Raw genomic sequence first — 23,698 nt, 5'->3', positions numbered from 1 at the left:
TGAGCAGGGGCGCATCCTGCACAAAACCACAAGCCAGAAATAGACAACCTGAAGCTTCAGGCCTCGTTACAACTCCTGCCTCTCGTGTGTGGTTTTAATGGCACTAGTTTTCTACCGTTTCAAGATGGGGGGTGGGGTGGCAGAGAATACTAAAAGCCCAAAATAGGCTTCCCTTTTTTGCAAAAGGCAACCCCCAACGCTCCCAACGCCAGAATCCTGCATTTTCAACATTGAGCGCTCGGAGCACCAAGGACTCCACATCTCCATTATTGCCCCACTTGCTTCAAACCTCATCCCTCCAGAAAAAAATGGGGGTGTGACCCCAGAAACCAGGAGCCAGCCCACCCTTTGCCACCTCTGTGGTGTAGAAGCCACAATGTTGGAGCATTCACAAGTTACAGACCATTTTCTGGATGAAGATCAGGGCCGCAACTAGGGTCTGTGTCACCCGGGGCAAACCTGGATTCTGCGCCCATTTTGGCGCCCCCCAGTACTCATTTTTGCACCCCTCCACGCTTATTTTGGCGCCCCACCAGCGCGGCACCGGGGGCACATGCCCCAGTTGCCCCTCCCAGTTGCGACCCTGATGAAGATGGCATGTGAACCTGTGGCTGTATCCATAAAGTCTTCATTTTTGGTTTTAATTAAATGCTTGTGATTGTTTTATCGACCAAATAGCGCCTTTTAACGGCCAACATGGAAGAGAGCTTCCCGTAAGGCTGAGAAGGTATTCATACCTCAATGTTTAAAGATGTCAGTGTTTTAAAAATATTTAACCTGCGCAGGACTTGACCCTTAATCTGATTTACTTGGGCATTATGTGGGTGGATGCCTTACAGATTCTTGATTGAATCCAAGTCGGTCCTAGTCAGCGTGTATTGTCAGAGACTGCAGCCTGGAGTTGAAAGGAGTGGAGGCAACTAGGATGGTGGATTGTGCCCCCTCACGCTTTTGGCAATAGATCGCTTTTTAAAAATTATTTCATACATTTAAAAATATCCCTGCAAGTAGAAAACTAACTTAGCAAGGTCTAAACTAAGCTACAACATTTTTTGCCTGGCTGTTTCTTAATTTTCCTTGCAGGGAGATTTTTACCTACCAGTTTTCCCGCACTTTGTCTCTTATCAGCTCAGTCATCAAAGAACTAGAGATACAGGATATTTCTATTTATTGCAAACTTCTCAGCCAGTGTTTCTCAACTGTGGCCACTTTAAGATGTGAGGACTTCAACTCCCAGAACTCCCCAGCCAGCTGTGCTGGCTGGGGAATTCTGGGAGTTGAAGTCCTCACATCTTAAAGTGGCCACAGTTGAGAAACACTGCATCTTGGGGGGGGGGGGGGAAATGTTCTGCTTTGTACTTCTGCAGAGGTAGTTGCATAAGACAACGTAAATGCAACATACTCGTTCCTCCAGTCCTAGCCAATTCAATTTCATGGTGTGTGTGTGTGTGTTTTTTAAAGTAGTCAACTGGTTTATCCTCTTATAGGTAATAGGGGAACCTCTAACTGCTCGTTCACCCACCTCAGATGAAGCAGGAAGATGTAGCCACGGATGTGGGCTTGGCTTCATCGTTGCACAAAAGAAGCTTAAGGGCAGAGAAATCTTCAGTCATGAATCCAGAAGAGCAAGTGGTGACTTGGTTGATTTCCCTGGGGGCCTTAAATTCTCCCAAAATGATGATTGGCGACCCGATGCAATTCCTCAAGACGTCTCTGAAGGATGGAGTTGCCCTGTGCAAACTGCTACTCCGACTTCTGCCCGGATCTATCGAAAAGGTATGCCCCTGGTGATTCGTCTCCTTGTTTGTAGAAGGGCTAGAGATGGACGTTTGGAGACCAGAGGGACTGGTTTTTGGTATTTCTGCTGCAAGTTATAGAACCCATAGTTTGAGAGTCTTGAATATTGGTGAATTTTAATTGCAAGTTAAAAAAAAAAACATCATGGCTCTTAACAGTGGGGAGGACAGTATCCCACACCAACTGGGGAATCTGAGAAACCCCAGATCTGAACAGAGCAAGGAAACAAAAATATTTGATTGCTCTATGATCCAACAGAGATCTTTCAGCTGCCAGAATGGAAGAAGATGCCAGGTTTGCAGAATAAAACAAAAAAGACAAAAAGCAGTGAGGCTTCATATTTATAGCAAAGGTACAAAGCTCCTTTTAGGATGGAAGCAGGACAGAAAATTGTCTGGGGCCGATCCAAAATAGCATTAATTTTTTGAAATGATTGGCTCAATGAGATTGATTCAAGGCAGCAGAACTCACCAGTTCAAATAGGAGCCCAAAAGTTATTCCAGTATTTATTTTTCCACTCCTGTTTCCAGACTATTGATTTCCAAGCGGGGCGGGGATGACCAAGGTAGAGGAAATGAATGTGGATCTAGAAGGCCGTGAGCAGAACGTGAGAACCCATCTCAGGTTAGGCCTGTATCTAGCAGAACAGAACTGGAAGACCTATGAACGTTCTGTGTGAGAGACAAAAGGAAAACCCCGAAGAAGAAATAAACTAAGTTATCTCCTCCTGTTGCCTTTGAAGTCCCATTCTTTCTCTCAAAACAGGAAGCATTTCGCTGCAAATCTACCCAGGTTGTGCTCCACATAGCACCTGTGTGGACAGCTTACCTCTCTGAATTGTTCTACAGAAGGATCTAGAGCAGCATTTCTCAACCTTGGGGGCTCGAAGAAGTGTGGACTGCAACTCCCAGAATGCCCCAGCCAGCACAGCTGCCTGGGGCATTCTGGGAATTGCAGTCCACACCTCTTCAAGCTTCCAGGGTTGAGAAACACTGATCTAGAGGTCTGAAGTGAGGCGAACGGTTCAGAACTGGTTCAGCCAGCTGGGTCCCCCCCCCCGCCCCCTCTGAATGAGTTGCTGTAGAAGAAGGAAGCAGTGGTATATTGGTTTGGGTTGAAAACAAAACAGATTATTCCAACATTTGACTGCCTGGTGATCCAAATCCCCTGTATTACACGCTCAGAAGAAGAGGCACTTTCCCCCGTCTCTACTTCTCTATGCTTTCAAAGTTGTTTCCTATATATTGAGCTGTGCTCAAAACCAGAAACCATGATTTGTAAGTCCAAGGTCCCTGGTTTTGCATCACTGGAAAAACCCTCTGAGTATTTGCAGGCTCCTGCAGAATTAAGCAATGGCCTGACTTCGCACGAGGCATCTTCCTCCGTCCCTGCTTCCCCAGAACCATAGAGACTGAAGTCTCATTTTATTTTCAAGAGGAGCTCGATATTAGGATGGATGCTTTATGGTACAAAATGCCGGTGCAGACCAGCTGGCAACCAATTCATTGTCTTCATATATGGCCTTTAGCTGCGTTTGACTGAGCATGTGAATCTAGATCTAGAAACCAGGACTTCTGGCTAGCAGTGATGGGACGTTCCCTGTGGCTTATGAGCTATGACTTAGTTGTCGGTGTGAATCTAGCAAAGGGGGCTTTATCCAACAAGCTGCATTTAAACACACAATGAAGTAACTCGGTGTTTCTCAACCTTGTCAACTTTAAGATGTGTGGGCTTCAACTCCCAGAATTCCCCAGCCAGCATGGCTGGCTGGGGAATTCTGGGAGTTGAAGCCCAGACATCTTAAAGTTGCCCAGGTTGAGAAACACTGCCCTAAAACCCTTGCATTCTCTTTTTCCTTCTGCGAAAGCAGACATGGACAGAAGCAACCATACTTGGCACTGTTTAATTCTTAGAGAACACACAACTTAAAGATGACAAGGTTGAGAAAACTGATGTAACTGAATATGAGAACTTCTCTACCCCGATGATCTCCAGCCAGCATGAAGATGAGCGGAGAATTGTGAGAACTGAAGTCCAGGGTATCTGCAGTCTGGACAGATCAGAATGCAAAACAGACAAATGCACCGGGCTTAATGTAAAGCTATTTATTTATCTCGGAACCCATCTTGACCCTATGGCTTTCTTGAAAAACAGCCTTCTAAACCATGACCGTTAAAACCCGAGACAAGTCTGTAATCAGGGCTAAATCAGCAAAGCAGGAAATCGTAAGGGCAGCGACAAAACGCAGAGGCCGAAAGAATTAAACATCACACCTGCATAAATGAAACAGCCTTTGCTCAACACCAGTGTTCCCTGATAGGCTTTCTTCAGAAATGCATTTCAGAAACAGAATCACAGCAAATAAAGAAAGCAAGATGTTTTCCAGGTTCCTAGGTTCTCATAGGCCCAGAAGACAGTTTCAGGCGCTTAATTCCTTTTTTTAGTTGTTGTTACACCCGTTTCTTCCCTACTCTTCAAAGAACTTCCCCATTCTCAAAAGCAAAAAAAAAAATCCACTAGAGCAACAAAACCAGAAAGACCAGAATTATAATTAGAAGATTGCCAACAATACTCAAAATGCAACAGTAACTGTTTTAAGCATCAGATTTGCATGGGAGCAAGTCTTTGAAATACAAGGCTTCACAGTGACATTGTCCGACTGTAAGGTTTGCAATTATCATCTGAAATTCGGCTAACAAACAGCCTGGCAGAGCAGACAAAAGTCTCCCTTGTGTCACATCCCTGTCACAGGGTCAGCTGACTCCTAGGAAGCCCAATGGAATCAGCCAAATGGGTCAGAAGCCATCTGAAAAAGGATGAGGAGCATTCCCTTCCTTGCTAGGATCCTTCTTTTTCATCGTGAAGGCCCTGCACATTCTCCATTGCCTTCCAAGCCAGCCCTCTGCAGAAGACCTTCTCCACTGGTGTCTATAAACACCTCCAATCCACTTGGAGTATCTCCTGAAAAGTCACCTTTTCCCCCAGAATTGCTCAGCAGTGGGATTCTCCCCTTCTTGCCCACATGCCTTCATCTCCAAAGATCTTTTTCTTCCTGGCAGAGGGAATCTTATGGGCAAGGGCATCTCAAGTATTCAGTGCCAAGGCCTAAGCTGGATGGCTTTGGGTTCATTTGTTCCACGGTTCTTCCTGAGCTGACAGCTTGTCTTCCCCGCCCACCCACCCACAGCCCACCTTCTTGTGAAAATCCAGCGAGCACCAAGCTGTCTCATTCATTAGTACAAACGCCTGGGCTAATGATTGCTGAGAACAAAAGCAGGCTAGCTGACAGGAATTGTCGCAAGCTTCAGATTCTGTTGATTGTCTGGTTTTGGTTCTTTTTTAGTATTGCCTGGAGCCCAAGACGGAAGCTGACTGCATTGGCAACATCCAACAGTTTTTAAATGGGTGCACAGCACTGAAAGTGGAGGTAAGCGGCAACAGGTAACAACGCCATCCAGGGGCCGGTCCTGTGTCCGGTCGTTTGATGGAGCGAGGGGCTGGCCTTAGGCAGCGGATGCCGGGGAGGTGGTGGGGAAGAGCTGTGGGTCGGCTGACCCCCCGGTACCCACTGAGGCTGCTGTTGTAACCTTGTGTTGCAGAAAGATTTAGCGCTGGTGTGCATGGCTGCCCTAGAGGGCAGTGACCCGTTGTCCTCCGTCAGCAAAGTAATTTAAGCCAACTTTGGTGCCACAGAGAGGGGCATACTCCTTGCTCTTTGCAGTTCTTCTGTTGGCAATGCCGGCAACTGAATCCAAGACGTTTTGCAAAGAATTTAGAAAGATGGAGAGGAGGAGGAGGAGGGAGGATAATCAGAGCAATCAGTTCAGGCTGGCAATGCCCCCACTAAAGGATCTTCCCCAGTCACACTCTGCAACCTTTCATCTGGAGATGCTTACCTACTGTGGTGTGTTTTAACTGGGATAAGGGGGTGGCCTTCCGCTCCTGAACAATACAAGCTCAGAGAGCATCCCTTGCCAAACCTGAAATTGCTCCGATTGTTTCCCATGTGTTGGCGGGGAACTTGCATCCAAAGAGGAAGATCGAAGGAATCAGCACTGCACTCTTTCACTAAAAGCACAGCCATGTTGCAAGCGACGCAACCCTAAACACGCATCGCGTCCTTTAAAAAGTAGTTCTCCTTCCATGTGCAGACCTCCCAAGTTCCACATGGGCTCAACAAAGACACAGCCAGATTGAGAAACCTGCAGCCACTCAGATGTTGCTGCGGGACAACTCCCAGCATTCCCCGCCAACCCAGGCTGATGTTGGGCGTTATCCTGCAGCCACCTCTGAAAGAAGGCATGAGGCTGGCTTGGCAGGACCACAGCGGTAGGACCCAAGGCAGGGGGCGATGTCACTAAATCAGGGGTTCCAACGGGGGGGGGGGGGCTTGGCTGGTAGAGAGTGGGGCTGGGGAGGATTAAAAAAGGGTCTGTCTGAAATTGGGCAAACTCCAGACCCTTAGCCACATTACTCTCTTGTAGCAAGACCAGCCCTGAGTTCAGACAACCGCAGATGGGCTTCCCTGTCTCTGCACCAATTCGGCAGTCCTCTGGAGTCTGGCTCCTCCGAGAACCAGAATGACAGGTTTTATGCTTCCCAAGGGTGGGGTGCCTTCTCACAGTCCTGTCTTTTTCCGTGTACCTTATCTTTAGAAAGGCTGGTTTCGGCCCCCCACCCCACCCCACCCCCCGCCACTTCCTGGGTCTGCAGACACAACACGGGGAGATGGTGTGTTAACTGGGGCAAGGGGGGAGTGGAAGAGAAGAACACAGTAATAGCAAAGTCCGTTGTTGCGGCTCCACAGTGGCAACACCCACCAGGTGCCATATGTGGGATGGGGGAGAGACCGCTGATTTATTTAAGGGAGGGAGGAGACATTTCATTTTGCAGCCCGGCGGTGCCATTGTTCCTGGGGCAGATTGTTTCTGAGTATGATTCAGTTCCTACAGCTCAAGCCTGGCAGGGAGGGGCTTGAGCAAAACTGAAACAGATGTCTGGATTCGATCTGGCTGTCATTAGCGAGTGCTTTGGCGAGATAATAGGGGGATGTTAAAATGCCAGCTCCAAGTGGCACAAAGTCTTTCCCACCCACCCGCTTTCTCAGTTGGTGTCCTGTGAATAACGCTGCCAGGCAGGCCCCAAGGCCCACTCTGCAGAAGGGGAGGGGGCTGTCTAGGGCATAATGTAACTTGGATTGGCTGCCAGACTGGGCAACCGGCAGGCTGGGGGGTTATAAATTAATGGGGAACCTTCCCCCCACCCCACCCCCTGCCGCATAGGAGGCCTGCACATGGCTCCAAGATCTGGGGTGGGACCCCAGGTGGTTTCCCTGCTGTTAAAGCAAAGCTTCTTGGCATGCGCTCCAAGATACGCCTTTCTTTTGGGCATGACTTCTTATTTTCCAAAATTAGACCGGGCTCTGAGGCTTGGCAGGCACGTAGGTTGTTCTAAAGGAAGGGAGGCTATGGAATTCCACTTGAAAGCCATAAGGTCTCCTTTCCAGTCAACGTTTCTGGGTCCAGTCCTGTATTCTGCAAAAGACAAAGCTGGGCAGCTTTGGAGCAGTGTAGATTTATCCTCAGGCTTTAAAATCTGCAGGAGGGCCTGTTGACCCAGCCCACTGTTTCTGTGTTCTGTGTTTTCATGGTTCTCAAACGGTTCATTCAAAGAAATGAACGAAGACACAAAGGCCTATTTTCTCTGATCTCTTTCGCCCAAAAGAGCCGCCAGTGAGGCACAGGAACGATCTGCCATGAAGTTTGATAAAACAGTGATAACAAAGCAATCTGCCCTGCTATGCACAAAGGGTGTGGGCATGCCACTCTTGGGGGCGGGGTCACTGTTTGCTCCTGGGGTTTTTAAAGCAGATTTGGATCCCCCCTCCCCAGGCACACACTTTTTGCAAATTTTCCTAGCTGAGATAAGCTGTTCTTGCAGCTACCCCACTGCATTTGTGCACTTCCCACTCCGTGGCCTGGCAGGACTTTTGCGCAACTGTAGTGGAAGGGAGTTCCAACGGATGCCCCACAGAGGGATTCGCGAGGGCTGGAGTGAGCGCATCCTGGTCGCCCGTTCCCTTCTTCCCTCTTGTCTCCTACCTGCGATCCGAAAGTGCGGTCTCCGTGACCGAAATTTGTACGAGCAGAGCCCGGTGCCGATTATTACTAATCGGCCGGCGGGCCCGACCGCCCCCGCCCCCTGCCATCCCGCTTTGCAGATCCGGAGCGAAGAGCGGTCCGAAGGCTGGTGTTCCACGGGGGTCGTGGCGCCCGGGGTCTCCCTGTCCTACTTTGCGAGGTTGTTGGAAAACAGGTCGAAGCCAGCGTTGCTCGCCGCCGCCGCGGGCAGGCGGGCTGGCAGGCGGCCGCCTGGGCACCTGGAAGGCTGGGGTGCCATCCGCGCCTCGGGGAAACCCTCCGGCCGGGCTGGGGAGGCGGCGGGAGCCGAGCGGGACCCCGCGGACCCCTCTGCCGCGCCCGGGGACGCCTTGGGGCCGGGGGCGGCCCGGCTGGGGGAAGGGGGCCTCCCCAGCCCGAGCGGCGGCGCGGAGGGGGCGCTCCGGAGCACCGTCCCCGCCTGCCTCCCGCCGCCGCCGCCGCCGCCTGTCACTTCCCCTCCTTTGCGCCGCCCGCCCACGATCCAGCTCCGGGTCAGAGCCGTCCCCTGCCCAGCGGGGGCTCCCGATCGCAGGCGGCGGCGGCGGCGGCCGGGCGGAGCGCAGCGCAGCGCAGCGCTGGAGTCGCCGGGCGGGCGGCGACGCTCCTCCTCCTCGTCTTCCTCCTGCTGCGGCCGCGCGGTCCCCTCCGCATCCCCGGCGCCCCGAGCCTCCGCGCCCCCCGCGCCCCCCGCGCCTCCGACCCGGGCAGGGCCCCCTCCTCTCGCCCCGGTCCCCGCGCGGGGTCCCCGGGCGCCCTGCCCCGCCCCGCCCCGCCCCGCTCTCCCCGCCGGCTGGCGCCTCGGGGCCTGCAGGGCTTCCGGAGCTCCCCCGCTCAGGTAAGACGCGTCCTCCTTCCCCGAGTTTCCCTTCTGGCGAAGGCGGGGGGTGGGGGGGCGCCTTCCTCTTCTCGCCGGTTCGGGGGCTCCGTCCCTCGGGCGAGCGGGCGGCCGCCGGAGAAGTCTCCGCTTTCTTCCGCCTGGCCCCACCCGCAGGGACGGCCCTGCCCGCCCGGGTGATGCGCGGCCCTCCAGATGTTGCGGGGCGACCCCCAGCCGGCGGGGCCCCTCCGCACCTGGAGAGCCTCGCGTTGCCGGATCTGGGCTGTGCAGGAGCGGCGGGTGCTCCCGGACAAAACTGCCCAGCCCTGCCTCTTCTGCGAAGGGGCTGGGGGGCCAGGCCCGCCTCGGCTTAGCACCTTGCCCGTCTTTATTCTCCTGCGACCAAGCGGGCTTCCAGCTGGGACGATTCCTGGCCTGGCTTGATGATGTGCCGTTCAGGCCATGTCGACTCTTAGCAGCCACCTAGATAGACTGGGACTGCTGCTGCCAATCCCAAAACACGGAATTTTTAATCATTTTTCTCCATCTCACCCCAATTCCTCTTCTGGAGAAACTAGACCAGTGCTTCTCAACCTGAAGTCCGCACATCTGAAAGTTGCCCAGGTTGAGAAACACTGGACTAGAGAGAAGAAACAAGGGCAAGAACATTGGAACAGCTGCTGGGGGTGAGGGCTAGATCTCTGCAGGAGGAGGCAAGGTGGTTGACCATCAAAAGTTGGAAGCAGCATCGGCATCCTTTAAGGGTGAAGAAGCTGGAACAACTGCACAGTGTCTTTCAGTGGGGGTTGCTAGGAGTAGAATATCTGGAGACCTGTAGACCACAGAGCAGGTCAGGAGGAACTTGTCTGAAAGGGGAAGTGGGGACCCAACAGGGCAGAGTCTCTGTGGTTTCAGTTCCACCTGCTTCGGCTTGATCCCTCTTGAAGTTCTGGGGGATGCATAAGAGCTCCTTCCATGGGGTGCTTCCTTCTGTTGCCCATTCCAGTCCCAATCTTCCACCCACCCCCCTCCCCTACCCATGCTGCTTTCCATCCAAGGAGGCATGGCCATTTTCTCATCATCTAAATCTTCCTTTTTCACTTCTGGAAACAAATACAACACTTTTGTATGGCACAGTAGGGTAAAAAGTTTGGTCCGACGCTTCTCCTCTTTTCCCTTGCTGTTCTAAAACATTCTATTGAATAGATAAATTGGTTTTAAGGGAATTGCTTACACAGTTAGGTAAATCAGTAGAACTTTAGATCAATTGCAGTGATGTTTCTGAGTCAACCTGGAAGAGGCATTCTGAGTACTTTTGAAAGGGATTGGATCCCTATTGGATGTGGACACATTGCTATTTTTAACCTAGTGTTTGGGTGTGATTAATCCCTTGTAGGGGAGATGATTAAATGTAGGATACAAATAATATGTTTCAAAAAAAGAAAAGGAGGGGCTATTTTCCCAGTTGTGCACACCACGGAATGCCTCTTCTGAAATGCTGCATGCTACGCTGGCTGCCACAGATGGTGTCCCTTCTCCCCCCTTTTTTCAAAAGGGCTCAAGATGTTTTTTCACAAGGCCTTTTCTTACTAATTTCCACTGCTTTTGCACGCTCTCTCCTGGCCTGTTTTAACGGCAGAAGGTTTGATTTTACCGATGGTTACATCTGTAACTGTGTGCGTGTTTTATCATGTGCTGCCTTGCATGGATCATAATCCCGGAAAATAGCCTATACTTGCTTACAAGAATAAAACGGATTCCAACACACAGCTCCTTCCCAGAGCATGACCGGCCCAGCCATAATCCAGACTGTATGGCCATGGCACCCCGATATGGCGGGCTCTAAAATAAAGCCTCAGAGGCCTCTAATAGTCCAACTGCAGGGGAAGGTGTGAGGGTGGTACAATTCACTGCCAGTTTATAGTTGGCCTTGCAAATAGTTCTTCAAATAAACAAACTCCCGTTCCCTGTTTTAGATTTCTAAATTATAGTCTGCAGGCCATGGAATAGCCACCGGTTGGCCAGTATGAAAGGAAAGCCACAGAGTGCAGCGTTCAGGGGTACAGCTGCAGAACAGCTGACGTAGAGGGAAAAGGGAGCTGTCCCCCCCCCCCAGTTGCTTTTAAAATTTAACTCACTTTAGTAAAGCAGGGCTGGACCCTTGCTTGAAGACCGGGGGTGGGGTTGCATTTGATTCAGAAGTCAATGAACGCTGCATACCTCTCTTTTAAGCAAGAATGAGCAAAACGCCAGCCAAGTGGCTAACAGAGGAGAGCATGCAGAAAATTAAAATAAATGTATGCCCTGCCCCTGCCCTCCCCCCAATGAAAGCCAGAATTGTACAGTGTTAAAAGGACTGAGTGTGTGTTAGTTAATAGCTGCAGTATTACTTCCTTCCATTTTTTTTTCTTTCTTGATTGTATAGTTTTAGTAAATAACATTACTTTACTATTGTTTATTTTTGATGTTATGTAAATATATTGAGTGCTCTTCCACCGAAATCAAATTCCTTGTATGTTTAATCATACTTGGCCAATAAAGGATTCTATTCTATTCTATTCTATTCTATTCTATTCTATTCTATTCTATTCTATTCTATTCTATTCTATTCTAAAAGGATTGGAGTTTGGGGTTTGACTTCGTTGTTTGTTTTTAAAGAATCCCAGCGTTCCCCAATTTATGTGGTCATCCATGGAGGATTCTGGGAACTGAAGTCCTTACATTTGGAGGCCTGGGGTGGCCCAGCATCCTACAGTGGCTGTAGGAAGCTCACCAAGAGGAGTCTACCTGTAGCCCCCAGTCTTAGCAACAGGTATTGTGAGGTAGGCTGCCCCTAAACATGGAGCTTTACGTAGAGCAATGTTTCTTAACCTTGGCAACTTTAAGGTGTCTGGTTTCCATGGCAACCAGGAGTTGGGGAATTCTGGGAGTTGAAGTCCAGACACCTTAAAGTTGCCAAGGTTGAGAAACACTGACATAGAAGCAGACAGCAACGGAAACCTCTCTCTTAAATTTTTGACGGCTTTTCCTCACGGCTGCCAAGATTGGCATGACATTTCTTCTTCTTCTTGGCACAGCTGTTTGATGCCCACGATCTCTACTCTGGAGAAAACTTCTCCAAGGTCCTGGCTGCCCTTTCTTCTCTCAACAGAGCAACGGAAGGTAAGAAAAAAACGAAAATTTTGTCGCAATACCTCCGTGCAAACGTCTCTTGTGGAAGCAATGGCCTTGGTTCCTCAGCTTTGTCCTGAGCTCCAGCGGCGTTTCTCCAGGCGGACCTTGCCAACGGTGGCTAGTTTCAAAAGCTAAGCAGGGCTGGGAAACAACCGTCCCAGGGCTGTGGCCAGCTAGGAGGTGGGGGAAACACCATGAAAGAAGGCAGGGGCAAACCTTCCACGTTGTTGCTCAATAAACGAAGCCCAAGGACGTGTCCACAGAGGCCCCAGGAGTCAGGCCGGACTTGAGAGAGACTTTACAATGGGGGGCATCTCCAGACACACCTAGCCCCATCTATCTGCAGCAGGACAACAGAAGAGCGGTACCTTCTGGCTGTTCCTGTATAAACTGGTGCTTACTCCTTTCCAAAGATAAAAATGTGTCCCCTTTTTCTTATTTTCCCATATTCTATTTTTTATGTTGCTTTCCTTCCTTCCTTCCTTCCTTCCTTCCTTCCTTCCTTCCTTCCTTCCTTCCATCCATCCATCACAGTTAGTTCTTTCTTCCAAGCCTGAAAGTTAACTTTGAGCTTTCTTTCTTCCTCTCTCTCTTTCATCACAGTTAACTTTGATTTGTCTTTTTTCTTTCATACATAGCTTTCCTCCTTCCTTCCTTCCAAATTATATTTGCCTTCTCTCTTTCATCACAGTTCTCTGATTTCCCTTTTCCCTCTCTCTCTTTCATCACAGTTTTCATTCATTCATTCATTCATTCATTCATTCATTCATTCACAGCTTTCATGCATTCACAGCATTGGACTGCTAATCACTGTCCTCACAGAAGGCTGATCAAATAGGAAGTAGGTAGCTCTAAAATCTTGCTTTTTATTCTACTACCTTCCAAGCCCGAAAGTCTCCATCTTCATTTTCCCTAAATTCACTTGAGTCTGTTAGAGGAAGAAATTAGGCTGCAAACTGCCTCTGCTCCCCACCCTTTCCCAGGGGTGTCTGCAGGATGTGGTCAAGAAAGTCAAGATGGTGGCTGCAATGGCACAATCAAAGCCATAAAAACCAGGTGGCGCTTCAATTGCACTCTCACGCCTCCATTTTGACTTTCTTGACCTCATCCTGTGGACTCTCCTGTCTTTTCCCAGATTGTTTCACTCCATGGCTGCCACACTTACTTTCATTTGCTCTTTCCTACTCCTTCCTGTCTCTTTCCCCGCTGTTACTTTAAAATCATAGCTGACTGTGGATCCTTTTAAGGTGTAAGATGGCACAAGGTGGGTTACACATTTAGAGAAATAAATTATAAAGTTTGAAAGTGCGAACACTAGAAATGTAAATGTAAAATCTAGCATTTTGATCATTTTTGGAGGATTTGGCAAGTGGCCCTCTTAACACGGTATGGTCTGGCTGGTAATGCGCAGTGAAATCTTTATTTAAAGCCAAAAGCTTCAGGAGAGGCAAACAGTGGAATCCTGCTGAACAGATGCTAGATTTTAATAGATTCTAAGAAGAGAACAAGCTATCTCAGAGCGAGTTGAAGAATATAGAACGGGATTGAGGCTTCCTGAGTGTATCTAAAAATAAGGGAAAATAATAGATTTTAAGTTGTCCTGTGTTGGTGTGAAATAGATGCCAGACCCTCAAGAGAGTCCAGTCCTGCCCCACCAGTGGAGGTTCATAAGCTGTAGGGATTGCAAGGCTATCTGTGACAGTGAATGGAAAATGTTGAAGGTTATAATTTGATACCTCAAAACCGAAACCGATAATGCTGCGTTGGTCTTTTTCTCAGCTGGTGATTTATTTCTTGGCCACTGTGTTGTGATGTCCATTTCTTCTTTCTTGGATGGGTTGGACAGATAAGAGAGATGATAATGATGACAGAGAGAGGGATAGGGATGGATGGATGGAAAGATGATAGATAGATAGATAGATAGATAGATAGATAAGATAAGATAAGATAGGTAGGGTACAAAGCAAAGCATCGGCTTATTTTCTTCTTTTTGTGTTTACTGAAAGATCTGGACCCCCCTTCAGATCCCTAAGCATAGTGAAAAAATAAAAATGCCAGGTGATTTTTTAATCCAATGTTTTCTGTGTGTGTGTGCCCCCCCCAAAAGGATAGGATTTAAGTTGGGGTTCCAAGGAACATCTTAGGTGTTTTGTGAAGGTAGCTGAGAATCAATTCCCCAGCAAACCTTCTGCAGATTTTGTGTGTGTGTGTGTGTGTGACTGGCCATGCCCATTTTAAGAACAGGCTTGCCCACCCCCCCACAACCACCATTTTGTGAGCACACTCGTGACTCACTCCCCAATTTCCAGCACGGGCCCACCAGCAATGAATATATGCTAACCAGCCAAAGCGAGTCATCGTGATTTCACTTTGTAGGTTTTTCCTCTTTCCTGCTTGAGGGGTCTCTGCTGAAGATTTTGGGAACAGAATCTTTGGTAATAGAAGTCACAGTGAGTTCTTTGGCCATGTTGCTTGCCTCTCTGCCCCCCTCTATCCCCCCACCCCACCCTGAAAGACCCAGGCAGGGCTTTGGAATTTCAGAAGTGAATTCTGCATCAGAATAATTCCTACTCCAGGATCCTTGGCTCAGTTGCTTGTTAAACGGGGCTTGATTCCTGGGGCACGATCTCATGCCAACCTCTTCTTCCCAAATGGGGGGAAAGATATGAAGAACCGGGGCTCAAAATAGTAGCCTGCCCAGCATTGAGAACAGAAAGTGTGTTGCTAAGTAGAACACCTTTCAGCATCATATGGTGAGCCATTTTGGAAGGAGGAAAGCGGGGGTGGTTTATGCAATGTGGAATCCGTGCGCTGTCCTCTCCGTCAACCAGTTGGTGTCACAGAATGCATGAGTTGGAAGGGCATCTAGTTCAGCCCTGTTCCGGGCAGGAATTCACTAAACCGTCAACTGACTTTTGATCTGACTGAAGAAGCTCCGAGGCAGATTTAAATTCCGGAATGTGGCATTGCAGAATGTTTTGCTGGGTTACAGCAGAGCCTTATGGAGAAGCATAAACATAAGCACATTCTCTGTTCGGAAGGACATGTAGCCAGGATCACTTGCCTTTTCCTCCCTCCTTTTCCCACAAAGGGAAAGCAGCTTGGCTACTCTCATCGAATGTCAGCGCCATGGATTATTTTTTTTTGGCAAGTTTTCTGCCATGTGGGTTTTCCTCTCACCCACTCTTCTGCCAAGATCTGGAGTCCTGCTGAGCAATCTGGTCAGCCCCTGGTAGAAGAGATACACTCCCTTTCCCTCTGATTTTCCTGGAATGGCTGCACGATGGTTCTGCATCCTAGCACAACTTTGCTAAAACTCCAGACAGTAACAAGCATGCGTGGAATTGGGTGTCTGCCACAAACCAGCCCTTTTCTTGCCTTTGTTTGTGCACTAGTAAGCCTACAAGTGTTAGGTTAGCTGGGGAATCAAAGAATTAGAGAATTGTAGAGTTGGAATGGGTCACCAGGATCATCTGGTCCAGCCCTCTGCAGGGTGCAGGAAAGAAAATTTGAGCCATCCATGAGAGCAGGCTCTCCAGATTCTTCTTACAAACCTCCAGCGATGGAGAATCCACAGCCTGGGTCTGAGCCATCGTGCTGCTGAAATGGCTTTAACCTCGAGAGCTCTGTGGGACTTCCATATTTAGGGGAAGTATACCTGAGAATAACACTTCAGTTTTGGAATGATCTTCCCTGAAGGCCAGCCTAGCATCAACTTCGTCTATTTTGGATACCAGGTGAAGAGCTGGCTTTCCACTCCTGCATTGAGGATGTTGATCTACAGCTTGGGGGACCCATATCACCTATGAAATATTTCTGGCTTTCTCTTACTGTACACTGCTTATTGCTCTTTTAAGTTTTACAATCTTGCTTCTTTTCAGTTCCTTCTATATTTTTGATGGACTGAAGCCTGCCCTTCCAGAGCTGATTTTCTAGGAGGTCTCAGTTGGATCGCAAAGGAAATAGGATGTGGGCTTAATAGTAGTCTGCCTCATTTACAACGAGATCTGGGCCAAATTATTAAGGGCAGATGAACTCAAGGGCTCTGAGCTTGAAAAGCCGATCCATCTTCTTGCAGACGTGCTTCCAACCGTTAGCAGCCAAGTGGCTACTTTTGCTCTGCTCTCATTTAAACTTAGGAATATTTAAGTTAGTTGTAGCTTTGGCTGTATCTTGTTGTAACCTTTTTTTATATTTAATGCTTCTTTTATTATTTTATTTTATAATTTAATTATTTTATCGTTTTATTGTTGTTATAGTTTATTGTATTTTATTGCACTCTTACGTTATGACCTGTGGTCATAAACTTTACTTACTAAGTACTATGGCTCTGCCAAACTAGTACAGCTCTTTTTCTATCCTCAGCGCAGCAGGGGTTGTTTCCTTCCGTTTTTGACTGCTTCTCCTTTTTAACAGATCCAGGCTCGACCAGGAAGCCATGCTCTCAGCTGCCTCCTCCAGCCACCGGTGACTGCCACCCACTGACCCAAGCAGCAGCATCTCGGCCATCAAGAGTGTTGCAGAGGCAGTCAAGAGTCGGGGTACGTTTTGCTGTGATCCCACCTAGCGCAGAAATGCCCAGTCTGCACCCCCTCTTCACCACCCTTGGGTGTGTGGCCCTCCCAGATCTAGTCTATCCTTTTCTGCCGTCTCGCAATTCTTAGTGCAAGAGAAGGTGGGGACGTGCGGGGTCCCCCAACTGAATTTAGTTAATGCAGTGTGGTTTTAATTCAAGGTGGTTTAGGTTTGTGCCAGCCTTGTCTATTCGCCATTTTCCCCCCCTCCTGGCCCGTTCATTCCCTGCCAGGGCAGGTCAAGTCAAGAGTAATCTGCAATCCTAAAAATGTGCTGGGTCAGCAAGGGAAACAGCAAGAAGGGGCCCAAGGCCTGGTGTTAAATCTCCTGGTGCAGGAGAATAGTTGTGCAACTGCATGGTGAAGCAGGAACGTCCTAGTTCAAACCCTACATTTCTGGTGAAGCTGTGAGACTCGTTGTTTCAGCCCTCTCTGGCAGCGGCTGACCATTCAGGGAAACCAAACCATCTTCCTCCTGCTTCTTCCTAAGCAAAGCTGGCTGGGTGATTCCACACAAGCCATAGCAGAGTTCTATTTCAGACAACATCTCACCTCTTAACAGCATCCTTCCCTAGCATTTGTCTTTTGGAACCAACAGTCCTCCTGGTCTTACTTTGCATTTAGGAGATGACAGAAAACGGCAGTCACCAGCTGGTGGTTAAGGCCCGGTTCCAGTTTAAGCAGACCAATGAGGACGAGCTGACAATCAACAAGGGGGACATCATTTACGTCACCCGCACCGAGGAAGGGGGCTGGTGGGAAGGGACGCTTAATGGGAAGACGGGTTGGTTCCCCAGCAACTATGTCAGAGAAATTAAATCCACTGGTAAGAAGCCTGTTAATATCATTCCTGCCATCATTTACCCTTATATTTATTGTTGTTGTGTTGTTGTTGTTGTGATAGCATTTGCTAGGATATTTATGATTTGCATGCACAAAGAAATTTGTGACGTGCATCGAAGTAGAGAAACTGCTTTAAAGGAAAAAAGGACAGTTTTGGTTTCACAGACTATGTTGAGGAAGTATGACTGAATGGACATTCCCTAGGGTTTTGCCCTTGTGGTCAACTGAGTCACATGCTAGGGTGAAACTCCTCGTCCTTTCTCTAGCCTGAAATTATGTTCAGGAAGAGGTTTAATTTGTGCTGGGAATCACTGGATGGCCATTTCTCCTGGTACTGGGATACCAGAGTCCTCGGTCCTCCTCCCTTGCACAAGTCATGCCTTCAGAGTTTGTAGAAGTCTTACATCAGTGGAGACCATTCAAAACCATCCAGAGATACCACTGTCATTTCGGGAAAGCCAGCAATTGTGTTGGGAATCTTCCCTCTGCCTCTGCCTAACATTAACTTTGTTTATAATAGGTTTCTAAACCAAGACTGTAATTTCCCCAGGGGCACAGAGCCATGTCACGCTGGGTTTGTAAATTGAAATGTTCAGTAATTCACTAGTGGAGGAGATTGTAAGCCAAGGAGATTTGTAGCAATAATGGGTGAAACAACAGTAGCAATGAAAGTAAGTTATAATCAAACCTCTGGAAGGGAGGGAGGGAGGGAGGGAGGGAGGAAGGAAGGAAGGAAGGAAGGAAGGAAGGAAGGAAGGAAGGAAGGAAGGAAGGAAAATCAATAAGAAAAGTAACTTTTATCTGCAGGGTTCCAATCATGCTGTAGAGTATCTAAGCTCAGGCCCAGGTGAGGCACAAATACCAAATTTCCTCTATTCCTGCCGCTTGTCTACTTCTAGAGCAGCTGTTGCTACCCAGCACCTTCCAGATCCACACCTCATGGTCATGTGGGGTGGGAATTCTAGAAGTTGTAGTTGAGCACCCCTGGCTGGAGAAAATTGCTCCAGGCAAGTGAGTGTGCCTCATACCTGTTCTGAGGCTCCACCTCTACCTTTGCACACCTGTGGGTTGTTGGCTTGTGTTATGCCAGTGTGTCTTCTTCTTCCTCCCCTGGCAACATAAGATCACTTTTGTATAACCATTCCTATTGTTTCTCCTCCAGATAAATTGCTCTCTCCTAAGGCTTTGAAAGGGGCTGAAAGTCCTCAACTTACCAAGAATTACTATGCTGTGGTAAGCCTGCGGTCTCTATTATTCCTGAATTCTGTTAACCATAAAGATGCCTGTAAATCTCTCTTTGTTTATTAAGAATGAGAGCAAAGGATAGAGCACCTTTGACTGTGCATGCGGTGGGGAAGAGATTAAAGTGCTCCATAAATATTTCATTATGTGTTCATATTCCATAGAATCATATAATTTAAGGGTTGGAAGAGACTCAGTAACTCATCTAATCCAATCTTTACCCAGTGCAAGAATCCACTACTACAATGTCCTTGACAGACATTCATCCAGCCTCTGTTCAAACATCTCCAGCAAAGAAGGGTCCATCACTTCCTAAGGCATATGTTCTGTTCTTGAACAGTTCTTACTTTGAGGAGTAAGAACTCCTTGCTGTCCAGTCGACACCAACCTCCTTGTCATTTAAGCCCCCCCCCCTTTCTTCTTCTGTCTTCTGGAACAACTCAAGACCAATCTGTCCCATCTTCTTCAAGATAGCCCTTCAGGTTCAGAAAGACAGTCTTCTCCAGGCTGAACCCTTCCAAGCATTTCTCCTAAGTGAAAAATATATACACATTAGTGAAATGAAGGTTGCATTATTCCCACTTCACACTAAACTGACTTACTGAATTAATCAGTTGTAGAGTTTGTGTAAACCACCAAACCATAAACTTTATTTATTGATTGATTGATCAAATTTGTCACCGTCCATCTCCTCCGAATGGAGGGACTCTGGGCAGTTTACAGCATAAAACAATAACTATACAATAAAATTCCAATATAAAATATAGACTAAAACTATTTTAAAAACTACCAAATATAATAAAATCCAGATGGCTGTGATCTCCTTCAATCATTATGTAGGAGGGGCACTTTAAGGCACCAGCCAACCCCAAGTATGTCGATTCTCCTCCCTGCCCCAAGCCCGGTGGCAGAGCCAGGTCTTCAACTTCCTCCGGAAGGCTAGGAGTGATGGGGCTAATCTCACCTCTGGGGGCAGGATGTTCCAAAGGGCAGGTGCCACTGCAGAGAAGGCCCGCCTCCTGGACCCCGCCAGTTAAAAATTTAATTCTAAATGGGATGGGTTCATGCAACACACAAAGTCATAAAAAATCAATCCAAGCTTAAGCTAAGCATATGTTGAACAAATTTTTGGTTTATTGAAGTCATGTTGCAGTTGAGAGCCAGAACATGGAAATGCATTGCCTTTCCAAGAAAGGTCTCTTCTAATCTTGACTCCTGTTTTGAGTGTAAATGGTCCACTTTGAATCAAAATGGAGAAGAGACTGGCTTAAATTTCTACTTTATCCCCAGGACTTCCTTCTTTGAATTTAAGCCCCTGGCATGTGGATGGTTGTGCCAGTAAGGATGTCAGAGGTTAAATGCATTCTTGTGGAGTGCATTGGGAAAGGTTTTATTATTAGAAAGGAGAAAAACATTCTTAAGAGAGCTCCCTCTTGTGATCTTAGCACTCTAGATTTTTGCTCTTTTTGTCAGGGAAAAAAAATAATAAACTCTTCTGCCATTTTTAGTCATGCTATGCCAAAAAATTCTTCTCTCTCTTTTTTGCTGGGTCTTATTTATTTTGGTAGAAGAGAGTTAGCTTTCAACTTGTCTTCCAAAGGAGAAGAGAATCGCAGTGACATTCTTCTGGGGGGAGCACAGCATTCTTGCCCTTAAATTTTGCCCAAGCAACAAGGGGGTGGGTGGGGGGAAACATCTGTATTTTCTTTTTAAAAAATGTCTCCAGCACTTTGCCACTTTCCATGTATTACAATTAAATTCCAAGGAAAGAAATCAGGTGGCATTGCCCCCCGTAGATATTTATGAATTGATTATTTATTAATCTCATTCATCCTTTCCAAGGGCTTGATCCCCATGGTAATGGTTCAGTAAAATGCCCACAATTTTTTTTAAAAAAAGAAAATATGTTAATGGAGCCATTTTTATCCTGGTTATCAAATGCCAGCCCAGAAAGGAAGGGTTTTATCTCTCTTAACACAGCATGAAAATTTGGATTGCAAATATAAAGGATAGAGGTCTACAGTTATGGGCAATCACAGCAACTATTTCTCTGACTGATCCCAATGGTGAAACCTGGCACATGACGATCCCTCAAGCCTATCAACCATGTAGCCTGGGGCTTCATTGCTTATCAATATTTCCCAACCAACAACATTTTAATATTTCTGCTGTCCATGAATATCCTGGAAGGCAGCAATATTGTTGCCCAGAAAACAACATAAGTAACAGAAATTGACCTCAACTCAAGGGTTTCTTTCTCAAAGCTAAGAAAAGTTGGGTCTGGTTCATACTTGGATGGGAGAGTCAAGACTGTAGGCTAAACTGGAAAGTGGAAAAACTTATCTTGGAAGCATGTAATGACAGACCACTTCCAACTGTTGCCAAGAAACCACAGATATTTGAATGAAGTCACCAGCAGCTGAGCTGACTCAAGGAAGACTTTATTTTTGGCATTGATTATTAACAGCATACATGTCCATAAACATGTGATGAGAGGAACTCCATGCTCGTGGGCCTAGCCATGTTGATAAGCAGATAGTATGTTCACGATTCCATGGTTCATAGGCAAGATGTATTGGGATCCTAATACACGGCATTAACATACGTTCCTAACCCATCCTTTGTTTCTCCTGCTTATGAACTCAACTGCTTCAGGTGCTTCAAAATATTTTGGAAACGGAGCGAGAGTATGCCAAGGAACTGCAGTCACTTCTAGGAACGTACTTAAAGTCTCTCCAGTCTTATGACAAGTAAGATTATTTATTATTTACTATGACAAGATTTATATTGACTTTCATTAATGTGGATGAGGACAGATGCAACTTCTCAGATGACCATTGATGACCAATTCTTCCAACCCTACAGCCTGGTCTTTAGCTGCTGGCAGATTTAAATGCCTTGTTAATTGATGGAGATGGTCTTTTGCTTTGCTTCTCTAAGCCTTCCAGTGTTTTAATATCCTTTTCAAATGTTTGATTGCCCTTAATCACTTAACCACAAAACAAGGGAAAGTGTCTTCTCCATAGAGCCAAGGGAAAGATCCACACTCAAGGGCATAACAGTAGTTGGGAAAACCAAGGAACAGATTGGGATCAAAACACTGAGAGTGGTCATTATAGTGGAATGAAGACCACTTTCAATCTCCAAGATGCCCCTTAAGCCAAGATTTTCTTTCCCCATTGAGGAGTATCCTTTCATTATATGTGTATTTCTAGGCTGAGTGCCATGGATATAGCATCTTTGCTCGGAAACGTGGAGGAGATCTGCAACTTTCAGCAGATGCTTAACCAGGCCCTGGAAGACTGTGCTAAGTAAGTCCTGAAGTTCTCTGTGGAAACTTTTCTTATGTAAAATCTACTCCTTGGAGTATGCTGGTCTTTGACTGCAATAATTATTAGATTTGATTTGATTACTCCTTGGGGGTCTAGCAGAAGGAGGCTTCAGGTAGGACATGAGACACTTTGGTTATTTCATTGATTTTATCTGTTTTGGATGAAATGTTCTGTGTTCTTATGGTCTTGTTGCATTTTGTAAGCTGCTCAGAGTTGTATAAATTGGGGCAGCCCATATATCTAATAAGTAAATAAATAAATGCTGGCAAAAAGGCTCTTTCTCCAGCTTGGAACAGCCCAGGGAAGTTATTGTCCCTTAGTCTCTGTTCCTCTCGGCTGAGACAGAATTGAAACTTTAAATTCCAACCAACGGCTTGATTTATTAAATCTTTGTCCTGTGTGTATCTTCTACAGACTTCCAGAACACCAGCAGAAAGTGGGAGGCTGCTTCCTAAACCTGATGCCCCAGTTTGCATCTCTGTACCTCACTTATTGCACTAACCACCCATCCGCAGTCAACGTCTTGACCCAACACAGGTAAAAATAAAGATGCAGCAAATCCTGCCCTGGGGAAAGATCAGAAGTGCCCGATGGGCTGATCTGCTTCTCTGGCATCCTGGGTGCTTGTCTTCCAGCGAGGAACTGGAGAAGTTCATGGAAAGTCAAGGAATGGCCTGCTCTGGGATATTGACCCTAACCACCAGCCTCAGCAAACCCTTCACACGGCTGGATAAATACATTTCCCTTCTGCAGGAACTTGAGCGGCACGTGGAGGTAAGCGGGGGGGCGGGGAGTCGTTTATTAAGGACAAGTCATCAATATTGGTTAGTCCCACCATTATTCAGTTCCAGATTCTTTTTCTTCCTAGTGTTGTTTTGGCTTTTTCCCCCATGATTCCCTGTGGTCAGAAGACAGCATCAAGGGTCTGCCTGGGTCTACACCCTAGCAGGCGGGCTCCTGGCAGGAGCCCCTTTCCCTGGACCACTCCTCTTGCAAATGTTTGCCCAGCTCTTATGAGGGTCCAAAGGGAGCAAGAACCAAGCTACGATGGTGGAGCCCACTCCAGACATCTTGCCGCCTGAAAAGCAGAGCAAAATGTCTTTCCTTCAGTTCATGCCACCCTGATGAGCAGGTGAACCCTCCTTGCCCACAAGAGGCACAGTTCCAGGAGAGCATCCTGTCCCACATCTAAAGGAAGCTCTTCCTTCTCATTGCTTCCCAGTTTGCATCTCGGTGCCTCACTTATTGCACTAACCACCCTTCCAACCGCCATCCCCAGGCCCCTTAGCCATTGACTTGGCCAAATAAATAAGTAGATAGATAAAGGTTGGACTGTACCTGTGCAGTGGAACAGAGGAAGAGAAGCAGTGAGAAGGAAGAGCTAATGCTCTCTGCCTGATTGTGGTCTCTGTGGGAAACCAACAGGTAGTTCTAACCGACAGGAGAAGCAGAAGGACAAACCATCACAACTCAGGGCAGTGGGCCGAAAGGAGATAGAAACGGGGAATCCATTGAGGTTCTCTCTGAAGCCCTCCCCCACCTTCAAGCTAGGACAAGCATTCCACTCTGTAAGAAAGCTTCTGTAATGGTACCTGTAATGACTGTGCAACACACTCATATAGCCAACATATGTATGTATACATAACACCACCATGGATTTGTTCCTCTTGCATTCTGTTTTTATTTTTAATTAGAGCGTCATCTAGGGATAAATAGGCTTTGGGCCATTTTTGGTTCTGTTTGGCCTTCTAGCCTAAC

At 47.4% G+C, this 23,698-nt stretch overlaps 1 protein-coding gene across 2 annotated transcripts in view; it reads left to right on the top strand.

Annotated features, from left to right (window-relative positions):
• Window positions 1-1,557: 1,557 nt before the first annotated feature.
• The window catches only part of ARHGEF6 (Rac/Cdc42 guanine nucleotide exchange factor 6), a 38,150-nt gene continuing 16,009 nt past the window's right edge, over window positions 1,558-23,698 (top strand). Inside the window, exons 1-10 of one of the 2 annotated variants that reach the window (XM_063313307.1) lie at window positions 1,558-1,776; window positions 5,141-5,224; window positions 11,853-11,937; window positions 16,366-16,490; window positions 17,148-17,349; window positions 18,529-18,599; window positions 21,264-21,358; window positions 21,824-21,919; window positions 22,355-22,477; window positions 22,576-22,714. In XM_063313307.1, coding sequence (XP_063169377.1) covers window positions 1,612-1,776; window positions 5,141-5,224; window positions 11,853-11,937; window positions 16,366-16,490; window positions 17,148-17,349; window positions 18,529-18,599; window positions 21,264-21,358; window positions 21,824-21,919; window positions 22,355-22,477; window positions 22,576-22,714 — 1,185 coding nt within the window. In that variant the 5' untranslated portion in view covers window positions 1,558-1,611. Of the gene's footprint in view, window positions 1,777-5,140; window positions 5,225-8,737; window positions 8,794-11,852; window positions 11,938-16,365; window positions 16,491-17,147; window positions 17,350-18,528; window positions 18,600-21,263; window positions 21,359-21,823; window positions 21,920-22,354; window positions 22,478-22,575; window positions 22,715-23,698 lie in introns of those variants that run through there. The other variant, XM_063313308.1, reaches the window with a different exon arrangement.

This window comes from Candoia aspera, chromosome 12 (assembly GCF_035149785.1).
Source record: "Candoia aspera isolate rCanAsp1 chromosome 12, rCanAsp1.hap2, whole genome shotgun sequence".
NCBI classification, from domain to species: Eukaryota; Metazoa; Chordata; class Lepidosauria; order Squamata; family Boidae; genus Candoia; species Candoia aspera.
Note: the sequence above shows the minus strand (reverse complement) of the source record. Positions and strands in the feature narration are given on the sequence as shown.